Source organism: Schistocerca cancellata, chromosome 1 (genome assembly GCF_023864275.1).
Source record: "Schistocerca cancellata isolate TAMUIC-IGC-003103 chromosome 1, iqSchCanc2.1, whole genome shotgun sequence".
In the NCBI taxonomy this organism is placed as follows: Eukaryota; Metazoa; Arthropoda; class Insecta; order Orthoptera; family Acrididae; genus Schistocerca; species Schistocerca cancellata.
Genome location: NC_064626.1, coordinates 632,004,943 through 632,030,762, shown reverse-complemented (window position 1 = coordinate 632,030,762; position 25,820 = coordinate 632,004,943). Strand labels below are relative to the sequence as shown.

General features: G+C 37.0%; 1 protein-coding gene and 5 non-coding genes across 6 annotated transcripts in view; 3 read left to right on the top strand and 3 right to left on the bottom strand.

Annotated features, from left to right (window-relative positions):
- The first annotated feature begins 1,393 nt into the window (after positions 1-1,393).
- The window catches only part of LOC126162029 (zinc metalloproteinase nas-14), a 99,168-nt gene continuing 74,741 nt past the window's right edge, over positions 1,394-25,820 (top strand). The window contains exons 1-2 of the mRNA XM_049918257.1: positions 1,394-1,472; positions 3,421-3,548. Of these exons, the coding sequence (XP_049774214.1) occupies positions 1,456-1,472; positions 3,421-3,548 (145 nt within the window). The 5' untranslated portion in view covers positions 1,394-1,455. The remainder of the gene's footprint in view (positions 1,473-3,420; positions 3,549-25,820) is intronic.
- Trnat-ugu (transfer RNA threonine (anticodon UGU)) lies at positions 18,599-18,673 on the bottom strand. Its single transcript has one exon. It is a non-coding gene; the product is annotated as a tRNA-Thr (tRNA).
- Trnat-ugu (transfer RNA threonine (anticodon UGU)) lies at positions 19,040-19,114 on the bottom strand. Its single transcript has one exon. It is a non-coding gene; the product is annotated as a tRNA-Thr (tRNA).
- Trnat-ugu (transfer RNA threonine (anticodon UGU)) lies at positions 19,481-19,555 on the bottom strand. Its single transcript has one exon. It is a non-coding gene; the product is annotated as a tRNA-Thr (tRNA).
- Trnat-ugu (transfer RNA threonine (anticodon UGU)) lies at positions 19,903-19,977 on the top strand. Its single transcript has one exon. It is a non-coding gene; the product is annotated as a tRNA-Thr (tRNA).
- On the top strand, positions 20,344-20,418 carry Trnat-ugu (transfer RNA threonine (anticodon UGU)). The gene has a single exon. It is a non-coding gene; the product is annotated as a tRNA-Thr (tRNA).

Sequence of the window (25,820 nt, the reverse complement as noted above, 5' to 3'; positions counted from 1 at the left end):
TACACACAACTACATGCCAATATATTTTTTCTCTCATGTGTTTTGTTTGTAAAAATATAGATATATTTCAACCAAACAGTAATTATCATGGGCATAACACATGGAGGAAGAATGACATACACAGTGAACTCAGAAATTTGAGCTTGGCACAAAAGGGTGTCCACTACACTGGAGCAAAACTCTTCAATGCTCTTCCTCCCGCAATAAAGACAAAGATTCATAACAATAGTGAGTTTGAGAAAGCTCTAAAAATATTTTTGCTAGAAAAAGCTTTTTACAGTCTAAATGAATTTTTAACTAAATAAATTGTAATATTTTAATACTATATAATACAAGTTGACAAAATGCCACTATGAATTTTATTTAACCTGAGCTCTGTAACTCTGTGTGCTCCATATCTGTTTTATGTAGTGTTTTAATGATTCTAAGAAAATATGTATTTTCTTTTTCTGTATTGCTGCCCAAAGAATTTACTGTATAAATTTTTATATAATTATGTACTCAAATTTCTGTATATGCTATAAGATTATCAGATTGTATTTGTAAAAAACTGACTCGTTCCACGTCCTTGTGTATCCAACACAGTTGGACCTATGGAACACGAAATAAATCAAATCAAATCAAATCATGTTCTTTTACAATGAAGATTACTATTCGTCATACAGCAAATAGGAATTTTTCAACCCTTGAAGCTAGATAATCAGATAACTTACTGCAAGAGCGGCTAATTAGGTATGTTTTTAATTTTCTTTTTAATTTTTATGGACTCCCAATATCTTGGTTTATGTTAAATAGGAAGGAAGAAGGAGTAATTACCTTATGTGTCATAGCACACTACATGACAAAAAGCTTTCTAAGGATGTACTATTACCAATTATAAAACTACAGAATTAGGAGGTGGCATAGGTTGATCAAAAACATAGATTGTAAATGCATCTCCTTTACGGCAAAAGTAACATTAACATTTATAATTATTTTAAATATTAATGAAGAACAAAAGTTAATAAAAATACATATCAGAGAAGTTTCATTGCATGCTGGGATAGTGACAACAGATGAAAAAACACTATGGGAACTTCTTCACACAGCAGTTCAGTGAACATTACCAACTGAAACTATTACAAAATTGATAACCTCATTTGTAACACCAGTGTATCTGCTGCTACTTGTGCATTCCAGTGTGAACCCATTGATAACATTATCTTCACTTTCTCTTTCTGCAGAAAAGTCATATTTTTAGATAAATGCATCATGAACAAAGCACACAAAAATAAAGCATAAACATCATTTAGAATTCTACCAACAGGCAGGAGGCAAGAGATAAATGCATAATTTTACAGAATGGCAAAACTATAAATACCATGAGGCTTCTATTACTATAAGTCCCAGTAGACTAAAAGCATCTGATTGTTCACAACTTATATTTGATTCCTTGATTTTTTCATTCTCAGTGACATGGATGAGATTTACAGGTATTTATTTGTGATCAGTAATGACATTTCTAATAAAGCACTATTTCTATTCTGTCAGAGAATTTCTGAATACATAACAAAATTAATTGGAATAGGTACCTATTTTTAATTTGCCTACTATTTTTCTAATACTATGTATTATTGTAACTTATCTTTGACCTGTCCAATATCAACTGTACAATTTGTGCTGTATGATAAAACTGGACCAATAAAAAATCAAATCAGACCTGGTAAATAAACTAAAGTATTTGTATTAGGAATAAAAATGACATTCTACACTGCTGGGTGCAAATAGTGGCATATCATCAAAAGATAATATGAAAGCACATTATTTCTGTCACATGTAATTTACAGAAAAAACTGAATTTTGTGACGCCAGGACAAAGTATACATAATGGCATGAAGTAGAATGAGCATTGGTTATGCTTTTGAAAGCTTACCTGTAAGCTACTCACATTCAAACAATTGTGGGTAGCTGTCAGTGGTAATTAGAGGGCCAGGTTTTGAGATGTTAATTCACACACATTTCATGTAGTAGCAATTCCTTCTATAAATTCTCTATCCATTAGTACACACAGATGTTCATGTAGCAGCAATTCCTTCTATAAATTTTCTATATATTAGTACTGAACATGACATAACAAGTAATACTGTTCATTGTATAAAGGGTCCCATTTTTGTAGCATGTAGAAAGCAGTAATCCTGGGACCATTATTACTGTGCTCTTGTAAATACCATATTAAATAAGTTGTGATAGGAACAATGATTACTTACTACAACTGGGTAAACGGCATCTTTATTCAGAGTAGTGACTTTCATACAAGTTGTATTATTTTTATTTACAGCTATTCTAAACACTGACAGAGTAGAAAAATAATAACATTTTACAGTTAACAGTGCCAAAAATAATAATCATTGACAAATATTTCCATGTGTTAATTATTTCTCCATCTCTTCCACATCTCTGAATGTTCACCATTGTTTATTTACTTTTATTTGTGGAGTTTAATGTATGGATGAAGATTTTTAATATTCTACATTGGCTACATTACTTGACACATTAGTTTTACAAACATCAGGCCATTTACATCAACACTCTGCAAACTACTGTGGCACATATGGCAGAGAATACTCCACACTCCTACCACAGTCTTAAGTCATATTTCTGTGTAGAATATTTTGTACAATAATGTCTTTATGGTCTCTGAGGACGTCTCAAGCAACGGGGGTGAAATGTTAGGCACAGAAACATGCCTTATACTGAAACCTAATTCCTGTAAAACCAATGTCACCAGTAAATGCAGTAGAAGAGATTAGTTTCACAATATTGAACATGAAGAGGTGCTCACAGATCTTAAGGTATGCATTTTAGAGCCAATGTTTACTAGACTATTTTTCTTCTTGGCAAATGACAACTCTTGAAGTGTTGCTTTCAAGTTTTGAGAGACCCTGTATGTATATCACCACTAATATCTCACAAAGGGGAAGTATGAACATTTTAGTCTTTCTTTTCAAACAGTGGAAAATCCAAAATTAAATAGTAATGTGAAAACTAGGGCAGATTTCTACTCACAACATAGATGTTCAACATTAGATAGGAATATTAACAGCATACTATTATAATTAAATGTAACTCTCTGCCATTCAGAGCCTCAGGCCTGAAGATGACAGTGGCCATTTGTGTGAGTGAATGGGCTTGTGAGTGTCTACATCTGATGAAGGACTTAATCCAATAGCTTAGTATATCCTACAGTCTACTTTTAAATGTGCCTGTCTGCTGTTCAACAAGTCCTCTATGTGGCAAGTGTCACTCTGTCCTAATTCATACTGTTGTTGTTTCTTCCTGGATTTCTTAATCTTTCTTTTGAACAATATATCTAAATGATTTCAAGATAACTTGGCGCTGAAGATCTTCAAAAAAGAATGAAAAACTTGTCTTGCTTTCCAGCAGGATGCCGTCAATAACAATCTTCTTACTAACACTGGCAGTAACATCAGTGATAGCTAATAGAGTTAAACCACCAGAACCTGCTCACAAGGGACAATTCTCTGATGCAGATGAGATGAAGAAAATCGGTATGTTATAATGTTATAAAGACACTTAAAACATTTTACTTTACACAACAACATCATTGACTGCAAAGGCAACTCAAGAAAGCTTATGATAATCAAATTACCACATGCTTTCATTACTTTCTGAGATATAGTTTTATGAACTGAAGAGTAACTGAACTGAGGGAATGTGAGAAAATTTTAAAATCCTTCTAGGCTTCTATTCTTGAAACAGATTTTCATTGCTTGGGGTGTAAGTATCCGTCTTAGTAATTTAATGGATCTGCTTTTTTTTTGTTCTTATGCATTCTACCAAATTCAAGGGAAACTAATTGAGTTTGGTAATATTATATGTCATATTTGTAGGAAAGCAGTGCCGGTATGTGTGTATGTGGAATAATGTACACTGGTACTGACTAGACAATTCCAAACATTACTAACAGAGTAGACAATACAACATCACACTCATGTCAGAGGTACGTAACAAATTGAAGCTGGAGTCAAAGACATTACTGTTGCCTGGTGCTCAGAGCAGTGACATCAATATTTACACTGAGAGATAATAAATAGTCATTTTGTTGTCACATCTTCATCTCTGCTAGAGCTGTTTCATATATAGGCCTCATATGCATTACCATTTCATTTTACTTCCGTTTAATTATAGTTCACATTGTCATTGCTTTATTTTATGAGTTTATTATGCTTTGAGCATAGAAATCATGACTGCTTTTTTCTTACAGATAGAGTTCATGATTTTACATTGTTTTTTGTAGTGTAGCTACAGTTTATTCATAACAGCTAGTTGTCTGAACTAAATAAATCTGACACACACTATTTTGAACCTCATGAATGAGTGAGCTTCCTTTAAATTTATCCATAACCATCTTCATAGGATATAATAGATTTAAAGTGCTGTGAGAATATTTTTGAGAATGAATTATCTTTCTTCTTCAAAATTCTGTTTTGTATACACCTTTCACATTATTACTATAAATTACTGGTACCAGTAAAGATTCTACATCATTTCATATGATTTTATTATATTGCTTTATTGTTGAAGATGATTTATTATCATCACAGTTCATCAGTTGTAGTAACAGTGATTACCAAAGTACAAAGGTCAATCAAACAGATAGACAAATGTGCATGGTCAATAAATTTGTTTATTTGTTATTTACTGTCCATATAACAATCAGTTTTTGGACATTGTCATAGATTTTAGTTCACATATACAAAGGCTTAGTCAACTTAGTAAGTGCACCCACTGATACAAATAGAGAAGGTCAGAAATTATCATTTTGTTGTTGCAAAAACAAACCTACGCTGTATACACTGTTTTACAGAGACAATTTCAAAAATAAATCTGATGCTATACACACTGTTTTACAAAGGGAGATTACAGCTTGAAATCTTCTACTGAATAACAGCTTTTCTCTATTAATGAATGCTTAAGTTTATTCTTTGTAGTGTTTAAATTAGCTCTCTTGAAGTCAGATGGAAGTCTGTTATAAAAAATGGTTCCTATTGTTTGTGTACTATGGTCTGCAGCCCTCTTTTACTTGCAGTTCTGTGAAAATTTTCCCATCCCCATGTATTGTACCTCCGTACATTACTGTTTGTTAATTATATTCTGGATTTGTTTCACAACCATTAACTTATTGCCTGCGGGATACACCTAGAGTAGATGGTTAGTATTTTATATTTTCTGAAGATTTCTCTACAAGTCTCCTGTTTACCTTGGCTACGACTCCTATTACCTTTTTTTGTAGTGTGAAGAACCAGTCTGTATAGACAGTTGATGCCCCACCCTATACCTTGATACCATACTGAAGATGCAGATGTATCACTTTGAAGTATATCTGTCTGGTCCAGGAAGGCTGAGATACTTTTCAGTAGATAGACATTTGTACTGATTTTCTTACAAATAAGGTCTACATGTTCTTTCCATGATAGGTGTTTGTCAACAATTATGCCCAGAAATTCGTGTTTGTTTGTGTAGCTAATGGCCAATGGAGGTGTAGGTAGAGCCGAGTTTATGTTCTGACTACAGCTAAGCATAAATTGCACTGTCACTATCTTCTCTTTATTTATGAGTAGCTTATTTGCAGTAAGCAGTGACAGAACACACACATAAAAGAAGGTTATAATAAACAATCTTTTGGAGCCAGTGGCTCCTTCTACAGGCAGAATGGTTAAAGGGGAAGGAAGAGGGGTGAGGGTAAAGGACTGGAGAGGTCTAGGAAAAGGGTTAAATTTCAGGAAAGTCACCCAGAACTGTGGGTCAGGAGAGACTTACTGGACGGGATGAGAAGGAAAGACTGATTGTTGAGGACTGCCAATTTTTTATTCATCCAACTAAATTAGTTTGTCAAAAATTGATCTAGCTTCTTTAATATTTCATGTATAAATATTGCTACTGCTGTTACAGTAGATCTTCCTTTTCTAAAAAATGTGCAGATTGTTAAATCATTATGTTTTATGAAATATGCCTCAGACTGATTTAATATTACTTTCTGTAAAATTTCCCAATCTCTGAAGTTAATCATATTGGCCTATAGTTTTTCATGTCTGTTTTTATTCTCTTCTTATACACCAATAGGATTTCAGTGGTCCTCAAAAGATCAGGGAAATCTCCATTGTAGAGGGAGATATTTATTAGATGTGTCAGAGGCTTCACTGATTCTCCTCTGCATTCCTCTAGCAGCATAAGTGAAATGTCATCACAACCACAAGACATTTTAACTTGAAGTTTTGAAATGATTGCAAGGAGATCCCTCTCAGTAATGCCATGGATGAAAAAAGATTGGCTGCTTTTTGTAACATTTAAATTGGGTGCCCAGTCTTGTGTTTCATTTGTGCCAATTGAATTAAACATCTGTATGAATTTCTTACACACTTCTTTTGGGTCATTTGTTACATTGTCATTGTCTTTTAATGTTATGCTGATGTGTTCATGAGACTGCTGTTTCTCCCTTCTTTATACATTATTTTCTAGGCTCTTTTACTAACAAAGGTTGAGTTGGTTATGTGATAGGCATTTTTATGAGCTTTAAGGTTAGTCAAGGGATCTCTGTATTTTTTTCTGGGCAGTTTGCATTTTGTTAAATAATATTGTAATTTAGTATCTCTAAAGAGTATGTAACAGTCTTTCATGTTCTCTCTCACTTCAATGATTTCTGCAGGGAAATTCTCAGATTTGTGATTAATAGCTTTATTTACTTGTTTTACTAGAGGACATGTTTCATTTAAATTTTATTGAGTAGTTAATAGAAATTTTCCTATTTATTATTTGCATTTGTTGCATTGTAAACTGGTCCACAGTTTTCATTGCTTAATGCCCTCATAAGTTTATTATCATTAAATTTTCTTTTACATGTAAATGTACCACTTTTAGTTATACCTACATTTCCTACATCAATTTCCATAATAAGGGCTCTGTGATCAGATATCTCGTTTTCTACAGGGGTTGTGATTATGTTTTCCTTCGTTATGTTTGTGAGAATGTGATCAATGCATGTCTCTGTTTCTGCAGTAATTCTTGTAGGTTCTGCGTTTATGTGGTAGCAGTTATAACATTGAAGTAAATCAACATAACAAAAATAATTATTGCTATTATTTAAACAGTCTATGTTGATGTATCCAACAAACAGCACTTTTTTATATGCTGATGTCTTCTCCAGCAGGTCCTCCAGATGAAATATTCTTCACTATTACTTCAAGATGATGTAGCAGAGCTGCTACAATCAGGCTTTTGTTCCCTAGTTTTAAATTTAGTGCTACAACCTTAAGTACCATTTCTTCACTCAGATCATCAATCCACTTGACTTTCCACATGATATCTTATTTCTGCTATAAATGCCTACACCTCAACCTTTATGTGTTACTCTACAATACAAGTTTATGAGTTCATAATTTCTTAGCCTGTATCCATGTGCTTCCACTTCCTTGCAACATAATTCATACACTATGAAGAAATGTGGTTTTCATTCATTTAGGTATATGTCCAAGTGTTCTGTTGTATTCATTATATACTGAACAAATTGGTATATAAGGGTTAAATTGCTATGTTTCACTCTAAAAATCAGAATCTCTATCACCTCTGTAACTGATAATTTTGTTTAAGTCCTTTTTCTCTGCTATAATTTTGCTTATTTTTTCACATAAAAGTTTCTTTCCTTTGAAATTTAGAAATAGTTATAGTTTGGTATGTAGGTATTTGTCCATTTTTCTCACATCCACTATTATACATTTTCCAAATGAAACACACATCTCTTTGCTTTTGATGTTCATATTTTCTATCTCCTTGTTGACACACGAATTGTATTAGGTTATGGGAACGGGATATGATTATTGGTTGAATGCAATAACTATTCCCATTAAATGCCACATAGAGATATATTTCGCAGTAAGTCATATATGTGTACACAGCTTGCGATACAGAACTCAAAACTAACATGGAGGCTTGGCAGAGCAATCAGAGTCCAAAGATGGTGGTAATCGTGGTCAATATGACCTATCGACACCACAAGGTCATGCCTGTGAGGTAGCATTGCATGTATTGTGTTTCAAGATTTGCTGGCTTCTAAGAACTTTTCCAGGCAATCTTGTGCCTTGTTTTTTGTGACATTGTTGGCACCAGCTATGCACACAACATATTCACGTTCATGTTTCATTTTTTCCTGCAGGTCGACATCAGTAACATTTTTCATACTTGCACCCAGTTTTTCTGTTCCCATTGCTTGGAAGTATTTGATATTGTCTTGTGAAATACTCATCAGATTTCTGCTGTGGTTGGCTGTCAGGAAAAAAAAACATTGTACCTTTTTTGTGACTGAGCGACTGTGTCTCATTGAGCCACTGCTGCTTTGCTTATGAACTTCATTGCAATCACACTTCACACTTTCATCTTTATCACTATCACTTGTAACAGTATTAATTGCACTACACTTATTTGAAAGAGTTTGACTATCATCCATAAATATATGTGGTTCTTGTAGCGATAACAATTTACACTTTTTAGATGTTAGTTTTTTCATATTCATATTTGGAACAGTTTAGCTATCATGTGAAAGTGTACATGATTTTCATGATGGCCCACACTTTTCAGATGTAAGATTTTTCATATCACTCATTAGAATGTTAATTGTTAGTTGAAGACTGCTTATATAAACATTTAACTTTCTTATTTGATCACTAAAATTAGTGCACATGCTGCATTTGCCAGTAAATTAGGCAGAGGGGAAGTAGTGCCATATCTCTAAGAGGAGTTGGAAACATTTAACTCAGGGCAGGAGAATTTAGAGGAACTGCAGTTCAAGTCTAAAAGATTAGTTGACAAACACTTTGTAAATTGTCATCTCTCATCACACACCACCTTTTTTATATTTTGTCTATATACCCTCTATGTATTCTGCTATGTGAGTTATGTAACACTACCATCATCTCTCATCATACACTATCTTAACATAATTTTCAAATTGACTTGTCCTATATCATGATGTGCTTTTCTGTACAAAATGTATGATCTACAGGACAAATAAAAAATAAATATTTACCTACTATAGCATTTCATTATGGGAATGGTCACTCATGGTACACATTTTCTGAATATAGTTTGTAAAGATACAGTTACTACTGCACATTGTGTGCAAAATGAAGCATAAGTCTATAGATAGAAAGATGCTAAATGAAAGGTGTTTGGCTATCAAAAGGGTAATGCATGAAGCCATCAATGCCTATCACAGAAGAATGTTATGTTGTTGAAGGGGCTATATGAAATGAAAAGAAAATCTGGTCATATTTGAAGGCTGCCAGTAGCACCAAACTTACAGTCCAGACTCCTACAGATAACACAGAAAAAAAATTGAAGGTAGAAAACAAAAAGTAGAAACCATGATTCTAATTTGAAAATACAATTATGGTTACCAGTAACATCTATTGTTCTGTTTTTGAGGATGATTGTTCCACCACCAAATCAATTTATTATAATTACAGGGCACAGATGCTTTGTATATATGATTTTGTGGTTAACATAAAGCACACTCTGCCTACAGAAAAGAAAAAGAAAACCAGTTATAGTTCAATGCCCAAATTTATTATGCTACATTGATTGTAAGGTGAACAGTAATTTTAGTACACATGCCTTTCATTGGTCTCAGGTTCCTTTTCCAGTCATACTTACATCATATATACAATCTATAATGTGATGTATGCAATGACAGCACATTAGTAGTGAACAAAATCAGAAAATAATATATAATGATGCTGCCAACAGTGGCAAAGCCCTATAATAATTTTTAAATTATTATCAAAAAATGGAAGGTCCAGGTTGGACTATCAACAATATTACGAAAAGGATAAAATGCTTATAATTGTAAAGATGACATGTTGAGTTGCAGACACAATGGAAAGACTGCTATATATAAGCTTAAGTAACAGTCTTTTCATTGTGCTTCTCTGCAACTCAACGTGTCATCTTACAGTGAGTAGCAATCTATCCTTTTCGTTATATTGTTTAAATCTATACTTTTCATTATGATGAATTGTTTAATTATTATTATTGTTGTTGTTGTTATGGTCTTCAGTCCTGAGACTGGTTTGGTGCAGCTCTCCATCCTACTCTATCCTGTGCAAGCTTCTTCATCTCCCAGTACCTACTGCAACCTACATCCTTCTGAATCTGCGTAGTGTATTCATCTCTTGGTCTCCCTCTGAGATTCTTACCCTCCCTGCTGCCCTCCAATACTAAATTGGTGATCCCTTGATGACTCAGACATGTCCTACCAACCAATCCCTTCCTCTAGTCAAGTTGTGCCACAAACTTCTCTTCTCCCCAATTCTATTCAATACCTCCTCATTAGTTATGTGATCTAGCCATCTAATCTTCAGCATTCTTCTGTAGCACCACATTTCAAAAGCTTCTATTCTCTTCTTGTCCAAACTATTTACCGTCCATGTTTCACTTCCACACATGGCTACACTCCATACAAATACTTTCAGAAATGACATCCTGACACTTAAATCTATACTCGATGTTAACAAATTTCTCTTCTTCAGAAACGCTTTCCTTGCCATTGCCAGTCTACATTTTATATCCTCTCTACTTCGACCATCATCAGTTATTTTGCTCCCCAAATAGCAAAACTCCTTTACTACTTTAAGTATCTCATTTCCTAATCTAATTCTTTCAGCATCACCCGACTTAATTCGACTACATTCCATTATCCTCATTTTGCTTTTGTTGATGTTCATCTTATATCTTCCTTTCAAGACACTGTCCATTCCATTCAACTGCTCTTCCAAGTCCTTTGCTGTCTCTGACAGAACTACTATGTCATTGGCGAACCTCAAAGTTTTTATTTATTCTCCATGGATTTTGATACCTACTCCGAATTATTCTTTTGTTTCCTTTACTGCTTGCTCAATATACAGATTGAATAACATCGGGGGTAGGCTACAACCCTGTCTAATTCCCTTCCCAACCACTGCTTCCCTTTCATGTCCCTTTACTCTTATAACTGCCATCTGGTTTCTGAACAAATTGTAAATAGCCTTTCGCTCCCTGTATTTTACCCCTGCCACCTTTAGAATTTGAAAGAGAGTATTCCAGTCAGCATTGTCAAAAGCTTTCTCTAAGTCTAGAAATGTAGGTTTGCCTTTCCTTAATCTTTCTTCTAAGATAAGTCGTAGGGTCAGTATTGCCTCACATGTTCCAACATTTCTATGGAATTCAAACTGATCTTCTCCGAGGTTGGCTTCTACCAGTTTTTCCCTTAGTCTGTAAAGATTTCCCTTTAGTATTTTGCATCCGTGACTTATTAAACTGACAGTTCAGTAATTTTCACATCTGTCAACACCTGCTTTCTTTCGGATTGGAATTATTATATTCTTCTTGAAGTCTGAGGGTATTTCGCCTGTCTCATACATCTTGCTCACCAGATAGTAGGGTTTTGTCAGGACTGGCTCTCCCAAGGCTGTCAGCAGTTCTAATGGAATGTCGTTTACTCCCAGGGCTTTGTTTCAACTCAGGTCTTTCAGTGCTCTGTCAAACTCTTCATGCAGTATCATATCTCCTGTTTCATCTTCATCTAAATCCTTTTCCATTTCCATAATATTGTCCTCAAGTACATCATCCTTGTATAGACCCTCTGTATACTCCTTCCACCTTTCTGCTTTCCCTTTTTTGCTTAGAACTGGGTTTCCATCTGAGTTCTTGATATTCATACAAGTGGTTCTTTTTTCTCCAAAAGTCTCTTTAATTTTCCTGTAGGCAGTATCTATCTTACCCCTAGTGAGATAAGCCTCTACATCCTTACATTTGTCCTCTAGCCATCCCTGCTTACCCATTTTGCACTTCCTGTCGATCTAATTTTTGAGACGTTTGTATTCCTTTTTGCCTGCTTCGTTTACTGCATTTTTATATTTTCTCCTTTCATCAATTAAATTCAATATTTCTTCTGTTACCCAAGGATTTCTACTAGCCCTCGTCTTTTTATCTACTTGATCCTCTGCTGCCTTCACTACTTCATCTCTCAAAGCTACCCATTCTTCTTCTCCTGTATTTCTTTCCCCCATTCCTGCCAATTGTTCCCTTATGCTCTCCCTGAAACTCTGTACAACCTCTGGTTTAGTCAATTTATCCAGGTCCCATCTCTTCAAATTCTAACCTTTTTGCACTTTCTTCAGTTTTAATCTAGAGTTCATAACCAATAGATTGTGGTCAGAGTCCACATCTGCCCCTGGAAATGTCTTACAATTTAAAATCTGGTTCCTAAATTTCTGTCTTACCATTATATAATCTATCTGAAACCTTCCAGTATCTCCAGGCTTCTTCCATATATACAACCTTCTTTCATGATTCTTGAACCAAGTGTTAGCTATGATTACGTTATGCTCTGTGCAAAATTCTACCAGGCAGCTTCCTCTTTCATTTCTTAGCCCCAATCCATATTCACCTACTACATTTCCTTCTCTCCCTTTTCCTACTATTGAATTTCAGTCATCTATGACTATTAAATTTTCATCTCCCTTCACTACCTGAATAATTTCTTTTATCTCATCATACATTTCATCAATTTCTTCGTCATCTATTTGATTTTGTATTTATGACCCTGAATTCACCTGACCAAAAGTCTTGTTCCTCCAGCCACCGAAATTCACTAATTCTCACTATATCTAAATTTAACCTATCCATTTCCATATATAAATTTTCTAACCTACCTGCCCGATTAAGGGATCTGAGATTCCACAATCTGATCCGCAGAACACCAGTTTTCTTTCTCCTGATAACGACATCCTCTTGAGTAGTCCCGACCCAGAGATCCGAATGGGGGACTATTTTACCTCTGGAATATTTTACCCAAGAGGATGTCATCATCATTTAACCATACAGTAAAGCTGCATACCCTTGGTAAAAATTACAGCTGTAGTTTCCCCTTGCTTTCAGCCATTGACAGTACCAGCACAGCAAGGCTGTTTTGGTTAGTGTTACAAGGCCAGATCAGTCAATCATCTAGACTGTTGCCCCTGCAACTACTGAAAAGGCTGCTGCCCCTCTTCAGGAACCACATGTTTGTCTGGCCTCTCAACAGATGCCCCTCCATTGTGGTAGCACTTACGGTACGCCTATCTGTATCGCTGAGGCATGCAAGCCTCCCCACCAACGGCAAGGTCCATGGTTCATTATTATTATTATTATTATTACATTAAGTGGATAAAGTGTGAGGGGGGGAGGTTAGGGAAGGGGGTGTGTGCATGTGGATGAGGAAGGGGGATTGTGAGATAAAGAGAGGGGCAGCACATGTTATCAATGACAGATGTGTTGGTTTTGAACATGTGACCTTTTGTGACTACTGGGCTCATGACTCACTCTACATTCACTAGTGAGCTAAAACATTGTGACCACCACACACCGTAAGACTCAATGCCACCTGGTAGAATAGTGTGATGTGTTGTGGTAAGGAAAGTATGTAAGTGAAGTGGAAATGTATGTGGAATCATTCTGGTGACAATCAAGGGCACACATGGGAAACTTCAATGATATAAGCAACTTTGAAATATGACAGTATGTTGTGACCTAGTACTTATGGATGAGCATCTTCAAAATGGTGAAGCTGTTGCATGCTACTGTAATGAGCAAGTATGGAAAGTGGTTGGATAGTGGAACTACAACTACAAGTAGTCAACAAGGTGGTGGATGTCCTCATCTCATCACAGAATGAAGAGACTGGAGTTGTGTCCAATCTGTAATGTAGTACAGGCAGCGATCTGTGGCGGATTGGACTATAGAGTGCAGTGCTGGTGCAGGTTAAACTGTTGCAGAGTACAGCGTTCAGCACACATTGTTGAACATGGAGCTTCTCCGTAGATGCCTCCTATGTGTTCCCGTGTTGACACAACAACATCTTCAATTATAATTGCAGCATGGGGTCGTTGAGACTGGACCATGGATCAAAGGGGACTTGTCACCTAAATAGACAATGGAAAATTCGGGATGGAATGTAACAATATTATGAGAAGGAAAGTTATTACTCACCATATAGCGAAGATGCTGAGTTGCAGATAGGCACAATAAAAGACTCTCACAATTAAAGCTTTCGGCCATTGGCCTTCATCAACAACAGACACACATTGTGTGTACTGTTGAGAAAGGCCAATGACTGAAAGCTTTAATTGTGAGAATCTTTTTGTTGTGTCCACCTGCTTAGCTGGATGGTAACGTGCTGGCCTCCCATACAGCAGACTTGGGTTCGATTCCCGACCAGGTTGGAGATTTTCTCCGCTTGTGGACTGGGTGTTGTGTTGTCTTCATCATCATTTCATTTTCATCGCTGACATGCGAGTTGCCCAATGTGGTGTCGACTGCAATAAGCCTCACAATCGGTGGCAAAACTTGCCTGGTTGGGGCCTCCTGGCCCGCAGTGCCAGGCAATCATTCCTTTTTTTTGTTGTGCCCACCTGTAACTCAGCATCTCCAGTATATGTTGAGTAGCAACTTTCCTTCTCATAATACTTAAATATGCCATCCGTTGTTTCAAACATACTGGTGTATGTAAAGACATAAAGCTTTTATTAGACTGATGCTTACAAACCATCAGGTAAACCAAGGTGTATGTGTGTGTGTGTGTGTGTGTGTGTGTGTGTGTGTGTGTACGAGAGAGAGAGAGAGAGAGAGAGAGAGAGAGAGAGAGAGAGAGAGAGAGAGTGGTGTGTCCAGAAAGCAAAAGTGTTTCAGTAGCATGTAATAACCAACACTGTGATGCTAACTTATTGAACTTAATATGATGGCCACAATTTGTAATTCATTAGAGAGCAAAATGCTACAACATTTTTTTTTTTTTTACCAGTGCCATAAGGCTATGTACGAGTATATGAACAGAACTAGTAGCAACCTAACAAAGTTTCTGACAACATATGATAGTGTAACTATGTAAATGTGTGTTACATTACTTACTTATCCGATATTGTAATTTATTAGAACATTCCAAAAGTGTGTAAATAGGAGCACTTTCTGGTGAGGCAGATGGCCCAGCTCCATCTGAAATGTTGTGTATGCTCAATAAACATGCATTCACTTTCAAGTGTTAGTTCTTGTTGACAATCCTCATCTGATAACTAGTATTCAGTTTAAGACCCTCTGTGACATAGTTTAATGCAGAGACCAGGTATCTCACACACTGAATCTCCATGGGTCCAACAAGGCTCCACAAAAATTGTCACCCTCAAGGGCAAGAACCTAAATACAGTTAGTATGTTCCTCCTATGGCCCATGTTGTAAGATACCAATGGATACATGGCATAACATACCTGAATATGATGGACTCTGAAAACATTTCATACCTAGTAAGGGATGTGGCAGTGGATGTCTATCAAGTGCTGCTTTTTAAGAATGTCAATGCAATTCAGAGCATCATCTAGTGGTGCAGCATATTGAGTCAGTGTATAAGAGTATGCTGAAAGATAGTTGACAGACTCTTGGGAGTCGTATTGATGGTAGTCATGGAAGACAATCAGCACCTCACATTGCTAATATGGTAATATAAGAAAGCAGTTACAAGCCTTTGTGAGGACTGCTACTGTAATACCCAGATACCTGGAAACAATAGCAATGACTGTTCAAACCAGGCAGGAGGAGATAACATTGTTAGTGCAATCATTGGCACGAATCTCTACAATGGAGACCAACACTAAGAAATAGAGCTGTACACCCTGGACATATTTTGCAACCATTTGACATCATCCAAGGTTCTTGACAACAAAGATACAACTGGCTGCCTTGCCAGTTTGATCACCATGTAGAAAAAGAAACATTTGCTAAATGGAGGACAATACGTCAGTATATTTCCATTGTGAACACCTTAGGTGCTCTGAAACGTGGGCTGCTATTTTGCAATTAGGATATGCAATGTCTTCATGGTATACAATGTATGCTGTTGTGTACAGGCTATAATTGATTGCTGGCTGGCTGTATGTGAGTAACAAGTTCAACTCTCACCTCCTTAAATTATTTATGAGTTAACATTTATATTTTGTGGAAGCTCCTGGGACATACTTATCAAATATTATAATTTTCTATATAAATACTACCAGGAGGACTGTTTACATATCTCCAGCATGCCAGAGATGAGCATGAAAATTACGCTACACGTGGTGATGTATTTTATGCTGTTACTGTTTTTAGTGAGCTTGGGTTGGCTACTACCAACATGGGTTGAAATATGTCTAAATTATCAGTACATGATTTGTGATGATGATATTGCAGTATTAGAACTGTTTAGTAGATAATAAACATTTTGTCCTATGCACACACTGCTACTAGCATTCTCTGGCACTGGCACTTAGAAGTTACTAGGGGGCTCTGGCATTAGTTCTCTTTTCACAGCTCACTGTATCTTGTCTACTGTACACTAAAGTATCTGTATTATCATTTGGATTATTTGCTATGGTTGTTCCACGCACACATACATACCTTATTCAGTCACTTATAAAGATGGTATGCAACCTTATTTGAATAGAATAGAATAGAATATTTTTATTAGCCTTTCAGTATTTTTCATAGAATTGGCTTCATCAAAGTTTACAGAGGGTTTTAGTTTCAGTACAATATTCAAATAGTTACAGAAAGGGGAGAAAAGGAACTAAAGACCTTTTCTTCAGCATTATGTAAAACAATGTTTTATACAGTAATTAAATACACACATAAGAAAAGAATTACAGTAAATAACTAGCTTATATAATATCAAAACGTTTTCTTCATAACTTAGGTAAAACATATATTTTGATGATTAGTTTCTAATAATTCTTCAGTTGTATAGAATTCATTGTTTTTAGCCAGGTTTGCAATGTATTAGTGGTACCATACGAGCTGAGCATGGTAACTTATTGAAAAATTTTATGCTTAAGTACTTGTAGTTATTATGGACTACAGCAAGTCTTATGGAAGGCAAGGTGACTGTTTCTTGTACTGTGTGCATGCTCATCACATCTCATGTTCAATTTTTTCAGATTTTCTCTGGCATATATTAAACAGTTATACATGGACATGCTTGGCACTGTCATTACGCGAAGAGATTTAAAATAATTTCTGCAGGACTCTCTGGGTGCTAACCCTTCCATGCACCTGATTGCTTTCTTCTGCCATCTGAAAATACATTCAGCCCCTGGGGAGTTACCCCAAAGCAATGTTCCATACTGCAGTTGGGAATGGAAAAAAGCATAGTACGAGTGGAGTAGCAATTGCTTGCTCACACTGTTTCTTAATTTCTACAAAAAGAAAAGTACTCGTGCTAGATAGATAATTGGTGTGTCCTTCCCATGAGAGCTTTTGGTCTATGATTAGTCCAAGTAATTTCACTGTTTTGTTTTCATTTTTAGTTACTTTGAGATTAAATATTATTTCTTCTGTTTTTGTTTCATTTATGCACAGCTGGTTAGCCTGAAACCGGTAATTAGCCATTTGCATCTTTTCTCTATTTTTGTCCAGTACACTCTGTAAGTTCTCTCCTCTACTTATTAATGTCATATCGTCATCATATAGTATGTTCTTACACGGTATGTAATTAGAGAAGTCATTAACATAGACAATGAACAGAAAAGGCCCAAGAACAGAGCCTTGGGGTATTCCTCTTTCTATAGGGAGTATTTCTGACCTCTGCTTATTTGCAAATACAAGTTGTAACCTATTGCTTGGATAAGATTTGAATAGACGGAGTGTATCATCTTCAATGCCATAGTATTTTAACTTTTTGATGAGTATGTCATGTGACATCGAGCCAAATGCTTTACTTAGGTCAATAAGTGTTCCAGACATTGATACCCTTTTTTCATACCCTTCATAAACATTGCTCACCAAAGCTTCTACTGCTTTTACAGTTGATAGGTGTGACCTGAAGCCAAACTGTTGTTCATTAAAAATTTTGTTGGTTTCAAAATACCTGTATATCTGCTTATGCACACAATTTTCTACTAATTTGGATATGATGGGTACTATTGAAATGGGTCCATAGTTATTTGGGAGATTTGTTTCACCTTTTTATACACAGGCAATGTAACTGTGAGCTTAAGACAGTTGGGGAATATTCCTTCATCAAGTACTCTGTTTGATAGTGAGAGATGTGGCATTTCAATTTCTTTTGCTATACATTTAATGATGAGATTACTGAGTCCATAATAGTCTTCTGTTTTGGAATTACTTAATTTGTTTATTGACTTATGAATATCATCTAATGTGATTCAGGTCCAAGTGAACATCTCACTTCTTGTCTGTTTTGCACAAGTGAGCAATGCTTCTGCATCAGAGGCAGAATTGATGGGTGGGGTGGTCACGCTATTTACAAAATATTCATTGAGAATATTGCAGTCAATAGGGATACTCCTTTCTTTATTGGTATTATTAATTTCCCTTTTAATGACAGACCAGGCAGGTTTACATTTATTTTCAGAATTTAAAATATATTCATCATTTGCACAGCACTTAGCATTTTTTATTTCTAATCTGTAAAGAAATGACAATTAAATGAACACCCTAGCTGCAAGCAGGCGTTGATATACTTCATTGGGGACATGTTGAAAATGTGTGCCCCGACCGGGACTCGAACCCGGGATCTCCTGCTTACATGGCAGACGCTCTATCCATCTGAGCCACCGCGGGCACAGAGGATAGTGCGTCTGCAGGGACTTATCCCTTGCACGCTCCCCATGAGATCCACATTCCCAACATGTCCACAACACTACATTCATAGTGCGCCTAATAGATGTTTGCCCATCATACTCATTACTCGTGGCAGATTAATCTACCAAGTCCCGTACGAGTTCAGGCATAGCGTGTGCGTTCGCACTAGAAGGTCAAAGGCCGGGAACCCATATTTTTAACTATATATGACGGTAGTATCTGTTCCTGAAAGAACAGTTACCGTCAATGACCATGCAGCTTTGCTAGAAATGAAATGATAATTAAATGAACACCCTAGCTGCAAGCAGGCGTTGATATACTTCATTGGGGACATGTTGAAAATGTGTGCCCCGACCGGGACTCGAACCTGGGATCTCCTGCTTACATGGCAGACGCTCTATCCATCTGAGCCACCGCGGGCACAGAGGATAGTGCGTCTGCAGGGACTTATCCCTTGCATGCTCACCGTGAGATCCACATTCCCAACATGTCCACAACACTACATTCATAGTGCGCCTAATAGATGTTTGCCCATCATACTCATTACTCGTGGCAGATTAATCTACCAAGTCCCGTACGAATTCAGGCATAGCGGGTGCGTTCGCACTAGAAGGTCAAAGGCCGGGAACCCATATTTTTAACTATATATGACGGTAGTATCTGTTCCTGAAAGAACAGTTACCGTCAATGACCATGCAGCTTTGCTAGAAATGAAATGATAATTAAATGAACACCCTAGCTGCAAGCAGGCGTTGATATACTTCATTGGGGACATGTTGAAAATGTGTGCCCCGACCGGGACTCGAACCTGGGATCTCCTGCTTACATGGCAGACGCTCTATCCATCTGAGCCACCGCGGGCACAGAGGATAGTGCGTCTGCAGGGACTTATCCCTTGCATGCTCACCGTGAGATCCACATTCCCAACATGTCCACAACACTACATTCATAGTGCGCCTAATAGATGTTTGCCCATCATACTCATTACTCATGACAGATTAATCTACCAAGTCCCGTACGAGTTCAGGCATAGCCAGGCATAGCCTAAACTCATACGGGACTTGGTAGATTAATCTGCCACGAGTAATGAGTATGATGGGCAAACATCTATTAGGCGCACTATGAATGTAGTGTTGTGGACATGTTGGGAATGTGGATCTCACGGGGAGCGTGCAAGGGATAAGTCCCTGCAGACGCACTATCCTCTGTGCCTGCGGTGGCTCAGATGGATAGAGCGTCTGCCATGTAAGCAGGAGATCCCGGGTTCGAGTCCCGGTCGGGGCACACATTTTCAACATGTCCTCAATGAAGTATATCAACGCCTGCTTGCAGCTAGGGTGTTCATTTAATTATCATTTCATTTCTAGCAAAGCTGCATGGTCATTGACGGTAACTGTTCTTTCGGGAACAGATACTACCGTCATATATAGTTAAAAATATGGGTTCCCGGCCTTTGACCTTCTAGTGCGAACGCACATGCTATGCCTGAACTCGTACGGGACTTGGTAGATTAATCTGCCACGAGTAATGAGTATGATGGGCAAACATCTATTAGGCGCACTATGAATGTAGTGTTGTGGACATGTTGGGAATGTGGATCTCACGGGGAGCGTGCAAGGGATAAGTCCCTGCAGACGCACTATCCTCTGTGCCCGCGGTGGCTCAGATGGATAGAGCGTCTGCCATGTAAGCAGGAGATCCCGGGTTCGAGTCCCGGTCAGGGCACACATTTTCAACATGTCCCCAATGAAGTATATCAACGCCTGCTTGCAGCTAGGGTGTTCATTTAATTATCATTTCATTTCTAGCAAAGCTCCATGGTCATTGATGGTAACTGTTCTTTCGGGAACAGATACTACCGTCATATATAGTTAATAATCTGTAAAGGTTTCTCATTTTAGTGTAATCTTTCTTGTCCCTATCACTGTTATGAGATTCATCTTTCATAATCATCAGTAGTAATCTGAGTTTGTTAAGTTGTGGGGTGTAGCACTTGTTAGTACTTTGTTGCTTATGAGTAATATTACTCTGGTACCTTTTGGTTACCAAGGGGCATGCCATTCTACAATATGCTTGATCTCTGTCAGGAAAGTGGAAAAACATTTATTCATCTTTTTCTTGTTATCCATTACATGAGTCCAATCCATTTCTTTTAACCAGTTTATCATTTTGTTTACGTTGAATTCACCTAGAATTCTATATGTCACTTCTCTCTCTGTAGAACTGAAGGCTGACTTTTCTATTTGAAGCCATAGCCCTGCACGATCTGATATTCGTAATTATATTACATCACATTGTATAGAGTCTCTTTGTACATTGCTAATTATATTATCAAGGCATGTGTTCACTCTAGTGGGTTTTTTATTGAGACGGTAATAGTTTAATGACTTCAGAGTGTTGATCATATGAATTACATTTTTTCTCTTTGCCCTTGTATCTATGTTAATATCACCTACAATTACAATTCTATGCTGTTTATATTTTGACAACAGCAATATTAAAGTATTAATTTTTTCTATAAATACTATCTCATCAGAGCCTGGGATTCGATAGATTGAGACAATTACAGTTTTCTGTTCATGCATTACCACACCAGCTACTTCTATTGTAGCTTCAAGGCATATTCTACTAAGGTCTATAAGTGAGTAATGCAATTCAAGGTTACTTTTGACATATATTGAGACCCCACCATGTGTAATACTTTTTCTGCAGTAGCTTGCATCTAACGAATATCCAAGAGGTACACTATCGCGTTGTGACATGAATTATTGTCCCCATGCTGTCTGGTATTACTATTATTACAACTGCTGTAATTCTGTTCCCTACAATGATTTGAGAATGGAAGCAAAGTGAAAACTGTCACCATCAATAAATAAAGAAGACTTCCTAATATAACTTATGATGGTACTCAAATCATTTCATCCATTAGGAACACTATTTGGTGAGGCAGGATGATCACCTGCACTTTTGCGTGTGCTCTGCACCCATGCTTTCAGAATGAAGTGTTAGTTCTGGCTGAAAACCCTGCTCTCATGATTCATACTTGACTCTGGATTCCATTTGACAGTATTATGAATTTGTAATTTATTGTGCAAGATGTGATGTAGACTCAATATCAAAATAATAATATTAAATATCACAAACAATGGTCAGTCAATTTTGGATTGCAATTTGGCACTCAATTAAACCCAAAATTATATGCAATGTATTCACACACCAACTGGAACATTATTTACGTACTCAGTGGGGCACCATATCTTTTCTGAAGAAGTCATAGAATATAATTAAACTACTTCATGTTAATAGATCGGAAAATGTCAGTACTGAATTATGAGATTAATGAATACATGAGGGTAAGTCAATTATTACCTGCTATTTAGTTATATTTCTGTTTATTTTGGTAGTACTGCCATTTTACATTGACTACAAATGCTTTGTTTATTTGTTGTTATATCTTTGCAGTTTTCAAGCTGCCAGGCTAGTTTCATTATCACTATCATGCTGTTAATCATAGCTGCTCCACTGTCTATTTGCACCAAAGAAGAGCAACATTCAGTGATATGTTTTTTGTTGTTGGAAGGCCTATCAGGGGCCAAAATTCATTGAAGACTTTTGCCACAACAGAGTGTCTACAAATGGATTGAAAAATTCCAAAATGGTCGCACAAGTGTGACGCATGATGAAGGATTTAGATGACCATTTACTGCCACAAATGAGAAACCATTGGGCATTCACATGAAATGATTCTCTTAGACAGACAGTTAACTACTGATGAAGTGGCACATTGTCTGCAAATTAGTCATGGTTCTGCTTACAAAATCATTCACAACAGACTTGGGTTTCATAAAGTTTGTGCAAGATGGGTCCCAAAACAACTCACACAGTTGCATAAACAAACACGCTTGGACATCTGCAAAAAACATTTGGATCACTATGGTAATGAAGGGGACAACTTCTTAGACAGGATCATTACTGGTGACAAAACATGGTCCATCATTATGAGCCAGAGAGTAAACGGCAGAGTATGGAATGGAAACATCCAAATTCGCCATGCAAGAAAAAATTCAAGACCCAACTGTCCACAGGAAAACTGATGCTTACAGTGTTTGGGACACACAAGGTCCAGTACTGGAACATTATGGCGAAAGGGGCACAACAATAAACAGTGTATGTTACAGTGAGATGCTTACTGCCAGGCTAAAGCCTGCAATTCGAAGCAAACACTGAGGATTGCTGTCAAAAGGTGTTGTGTTGTTGCATGACACTGCCCGTCTGCATACTGCTGCCCACATAGCTGAAATGCTCCAGAAATTCAAATTTGAAGTACTGGATCATCCTCCATATAGTCCCGATCTTGGCTCTTCTGACTATCACACTATCACTTGTTTGGTCAACTCAAAGAGGCATTAAGGGACCATTGATTTGCCTCAGATGAAGCAGTGAAAGAAGCGGTGCATTCCTGGCTTGCAACTCAACTGAGAACCTTCTTTTATGAGGCCATCAGGAAGCTTGTACAACAATGGACCAAATGTGTTGAAACACAAGGAGACTATGTCGAAAAATGATGTTCTTTTCTATTTGATTACTATAAAATTTTATAAGTACTTTGCGGATAATAATTGACTTACCCTCGTATAAAGGGCAAACTGATACTGCATACCATTCACCATAATGCAGCCAGTGCTCGGTCAGGACTGGTACAGTTCTGCAATGTTCATGGAGACCCAACTATATCAGGATATAGGCTATTATTGTTATAGGATTGTTACTCCCAAAGTCATTTTAAAGCTACTGCCAGCACCCTAATGTCATTATTCCATACAATGGATTCAGTCTGGGGTTGTTGCATTTCATTTTGTCCCAGAAGCAAGCACTATAAAATGCTCGATTATGTGGACATGTTTATGTGACTCCTGTTTACACTATACTGGGTGGTGAGAAACAGTCTGAAAAGCTTGCTTGTGCATTGAAAGTAGATTATGCTTCCTAAAACTGAACAAGGGAGTGACACATAAACTGGACTTGGTATGGTAGCAATGATCAAACCCAAGCCAAAGGCTGAGCAGTCTTGTGTGCTATCATCTAGACTATGAGAACAACTGACACTAATTGTGTCTGGTGGGTTTCTTGAATTTATGTACACAATGGCTTGACTGGCTAACTTGGCTTCAATATTAATTGAATTGGAAATGGCACAATATATTAAATATTTTTTTAACAAGCTTTTCAGACTATTTCTGGCCACCCTCTACATTGCGCTACTGTTAATTGCATAGTTATTGTAGCAATTCTTTGGCTGTTATTAACAGACATAATTGTAAGCTGTCACCTTTAAGAGGTGTTAGTTGCAGATGTTCCTTTTATGAAATGATAGGTTGTCAGATTTTTTTTTCAATCATTGTCTGACTTTGACAAAGTAAGACCTAAGGTGTTAGATGTAAGCATTTTTGTGAGGAAGAGGTGGACATAATAAGAATATACAGAATGCAAAAAGAAAAATATGATGATGGCATAGTTAACATTGTTGGATTGTGGTTGACATGAATAATAGGCATGAAATATAGGGTGATTATAATTAATGTTAAATTTTCAAACCACTATAGAAATAACACCACTGGTTAGAATGATGTCAAATTGCAACAGAATATTATCAGAAAAGGAGGAAAATGTATAGCAGAAGAAAAATAAATAGTTACAAAATGTAGCAATAGATAGCGCTGTAAGCATCATAATTTAATAGTGGTTGACTACAAATGACAAATGAATCATACGACAATGTCTAAGGTGTATGTTTGACATTAAACAAATTGCACTACTCAATGTGCATGGGTGAACAGGTGTGATAATGTTAGTTATGTAAGCCCTTCCACCACGGCAAGTTCATATCACATCAGATGGAAAAATCAGTTTGTAATTGTCCTGAGCCAAAAACCACATAAAAAGCATCAGTCACATTGGTTTTTAATTGTCCTGAGGCCAAAAACTGCATAAAAAGCATCAATTAAAATCAAATTGGATTAGTAATTTCCATGTGACTGGTGCAAAACATGTTCATTATGCTGTCCACTGTTTCCTGTAACAAGTTGAAACTGAGAAACAGTGTTTCCGGGGTCATATTCAGAATATGTTGCACAATGCATGCCTTCAATTCAGCTAAGTTTGCAATCGGAATACTGAACACAATATCTTTTAGATAACCTCACTTCCAGAAGTCACACGGATTAAGATCAGGTAATCAGGATGGCCCAGCTGTAGGGAAATGGCGGCTGATAATTATAGCATTTCCGAAATAGTGCTTCAGCAGCTGCTTAACTGGATTTGCAATGTGTGGAGGTGCGCCATCTTGCATAAAAATGATCCCATCCATACTGTTGGAAAGCTGAAATGTTGTGCAAAACACACTCATAGCACTTACTAGTGATGGTACAGATAACAGGACCTGAAGCACCCGTCTCTTCTAAAAAATATGGCCCTACGATAAATGATGCCGTAAACTCACACCACACAGTGACCTTTTCATCATGAAGTGGTACTGGTTGATTTGTGTGTGGATTTTCCATTGTCTATATTCGACAATTCTGTGTATTGACATATCCTGTCAGATGGAAGTTCACAAAATCTTTCATGGCGAATCATTATCCACTTCCATGTGAGCAAAAAACTTTAAAGCAAAGGTCTCTCTTGCTGGCAGGTCAAAAGGAAGCAACTCGTGCACATGGGTAATTTTGGACGAATAGCAAAGAATGGTTTTGTAGGATTTTATACACCGTTCTCATGAGTATGTCCAATTTTGAGGCAGTTCTCCATGCACAACATGTTTGCACACCACCACTCATCTCCTCCTGCATTGCTGTGACCCTCCCTCCACCAGGTTGCACACCAAAAGAACTTATCTTTTCGAATTTCCGAATCATTTTCTCCAGACCCATGGCAACCATCAAACCAATGCCTTTTTTCAAACCCTTCAAGTGTCGAACTTCTGCAGAGTGAAATAATCACAGCAATCATGTGTGCACAGTAATCATTCTTGTAATACAGCTTTACAAGCAGAGCGCAATCCTGCATACAGACAATCATGTTGAACATCGTAGACATGAAAGGAGGAAAAGCCATGTACCTAGCATGTT